Here is a 2,490-nt window from a genome sequence, read left to right on the forward strand (position 1 = left end):
TCCTGCTGTCAGGGCTCAGGAAGTTACAGACCCGCCGTGGTCCAGCCCAAGCACCCCAACCTGCTCCACGGTGGGACTCTCCTGCCTTTCCTTCCCTGGCTCCAGCAGCTCATGCTTCACTTGACTGCCTTCCCCTCCTGTAGGTTGCTTGTTTTCCTCTTGATTTCTGTGTTTGTGTTCAGTGCAGGCAGTGGGTCTCCAGCATGGGAGCCCTCCCTGGGCCATGTGTTCGCGTAGGCATCTTCCATCTCCAGCACGTGCCTTGGGCAGGCTGGCCTCATGGGCAAGAAGCAAACACTGCCATGCTTCATGATGCCAATCAGGGAGACTCTCTCCTGCAATAGGGGGCTGCGCCAAGATCCCCAGCTCTGCAGACCGTGTGTCCCAGGGCTGATGGTCCTGCTTTTCCTACAGTAATCACACCCTGTAATGCGGAAAGGCGCTGCAAAGCTGAGTGTGAGGTGCAAATCTCTGCAGCTCCTGGCTTGATGTATTTTAAAGCAGGATAATCCTAGCAGGAGCATGCTGGAGAGCATGGCTGAGGAGAGCTGGGGAAGGTGTAGCCAGCAGGCTGCAAGCAAAGGCCCTCCCACGTGCATGTCCAGCAGTGGGACATACGTTCTTGTGGTGCTCAGCAGAGCCTGGGCAGGACTGAGGCCGTGGGGTGGGTGTAGGTACCCTGTATTTCCACCAGCAGGATGAGCAAGGAGGGGCAGCATCTCCTTTCTGGCTGGATTGCTTGTCCCTGAGCTCAACCCAGGGCTTTTGAATGAGAGAGTGATGCCACAAAGAAGCTTGTCCTGTGCAAGCTGTCTCTTGGCAGGTGAAACTTGAGTGTGGCTTATTCTCCAGGTAGAAGGTGTGACATGGCTGTGCACCAAAGCGGTTGTGATGCACGGGTAATGGCAGGGGGCATTATCATGTAAGTGTCACACGTGTGTCTTGCAGCTGGGTGTTTGGAGGGATCCTGCTGTTCTGGGGACTTACGCTTGTTTCTTGTTACCCCTGCCTTCTGTAAATAACTCTGTGTGTTTGGGATGACCCTCCCAGGTGTTTGCTGCATTTGCAGAATGCAAATGGGGTGACGTGCATCCCAAGGAGGGCATCTGGCATGGGAACAGAGAGGAGCCAGACAGTCCCTGCCTCTTGTTGCCTTATGGCCCATGAAAGATGCCAGCTTACAGACCCATGGCGAGCCAGACTTCTGTGTGCCCAGCACTGGTGGCCATTGAGGATGAGGGTCCTCTCTGGAACCAGGGGCCACTCCTGGTGAGGGAATTGCACCAGCCACTGCTGTCCTTTGGGCCCTGCCTGCTGTTTCTGGCGAGGTACAGGGGAGGCCCAGTGCCTGGCCACCTCCTGAGTGCTTCCATGCTAATTTCTTCCTCTTCTCTCTGCAGGGAGCTCAACGGCAACAACATAACGCGAATCAACAAGAATGACTTTGCTGGGCTGAAGCAGCTCCGTGTCCTGTGAGTTCCTGATGAGGGGCCAGCTGTCCCCACCTTGCTGGATATTCTGCTTGGCTTGTGGCCCCTCCTGGGGCTACTAGAGTTGCTCAGCCTCTTTCTGTGGGCTTCAGCCAGCAGGGCTGGAGGGTATTGTGTTGGGCTGAGAGTGGTGGGCTTCCAGCTGGGAGAGAGTAGGAAGAGTCTGGGGTGTGTTGAGGGGATAGTGGGAGTGAGGTGCCCTGGGTCAAAAGAAGTAATGGGGCACTGGGGACGACTTTTCCAGAAAGCTGACCCCTTCTCTCTGCAGGCAGCTGATGGAAAACCAGATCAGCATGGTGGAGCGTGGGGCATTCGATGACATGAAGGAGCTTGAGCGGCTGTGAGTGCCTGGTCATGGAGGGGGGGTTGGTGAGGGGCCACTGGATTTAGTTGCAGAGAGCATCCTTTCCTTTTTTTCCTTAAACCCTAATGTATCGGTGCTGCCTCACTTCAAACAGCTTCTCTTTGGCATGGCAGTGGTGTTTTACAGTGTGGGAAGCAAACCTATTTCTGTTTCTATAGATCTTAGAGTCCTTTCTGATGCTTTTGAGGTGAGGAGCAGGTAAAACACAAATGACTTTTGCTGTGTCAGCTGTGTCCTGTGTGTTAGCGAGGGAGCTGTAAGTTCTGGTCCAGTACTCAGTAAAATAGCTCAGCAGTTTAAAAATCCCAAGCTGCTCGAGCAAATATGAGGAGCTGATCGAGCAGCAGGTTAAGAGAGCAGTTAAGCAGCAGTCAGCAGTTAACAGCTTGGAGTCCTCTCTGCATGTAATTACAACATTGTGAGTAGGTCTATTAGTGCCCCATTTGTTGTCCCTGCCTGGGACTGTGGTGAGCAGGATGGGGCTGTCCTTGCCAGGTGGGATGCTCTGCTCTGTTGGCCTCTCTGAGTGAGCCAAAGCACCCAGCTGTGGCTGATGCACCCAGCTGGGTTGCAGGTGGGGTCATTGCTTTGTCCCCCAAACCCTGACCCTTTCTTCTTTCCCTGCAGACGGCTGAA

The 2,490-nt window shown here is 54.4% G+C and overlaps 1 protein-coding gene across 1 annotated transcript in view; it reads left to right on the forward strand.

The window, feature by feature from the left end:
- The first annotated feature begins 1,337 nt into the window (after window positions 1-1,337).
- The window catches only part of SLIT1 (slit guidance ligand 1), a 50,801-nt gene continuing 49,648 nt past the window's right edge, over window positions 1,338-2,490 (forward strand). The window contains 3 exon segments of the mRNA XM_017726110.1: window positions 1,338-1,472; window positions 1,759-1,830; window positions 2,482-2,487. Of these exon segments, the coding sequence (XP_017581599.1) occupies window positions 1,372-1,472; window positions 1,759-1,830; window positions 2,482-2,487 (179 nt within the window). The 5' untranslated portion in view covers window positions 1,338-1,371.

Source organism: Corvus brachyrhynchos, unplaced genomic scaffold (assembly GCF_000691975.1).
Source record: "Corvus brachyrhynchos isolate BGI_N302 unplaced genomic scaffold, ASM69197v1 scaffold61, whole genome shotgun sequence".
Taxonomy (NCBI): domain Eukaryota; kingdom Metazoa; phylum Chordata; class Aves; order Passeriformes; family Corvidae; genus Corvus; species Corvus brachyrhynchos.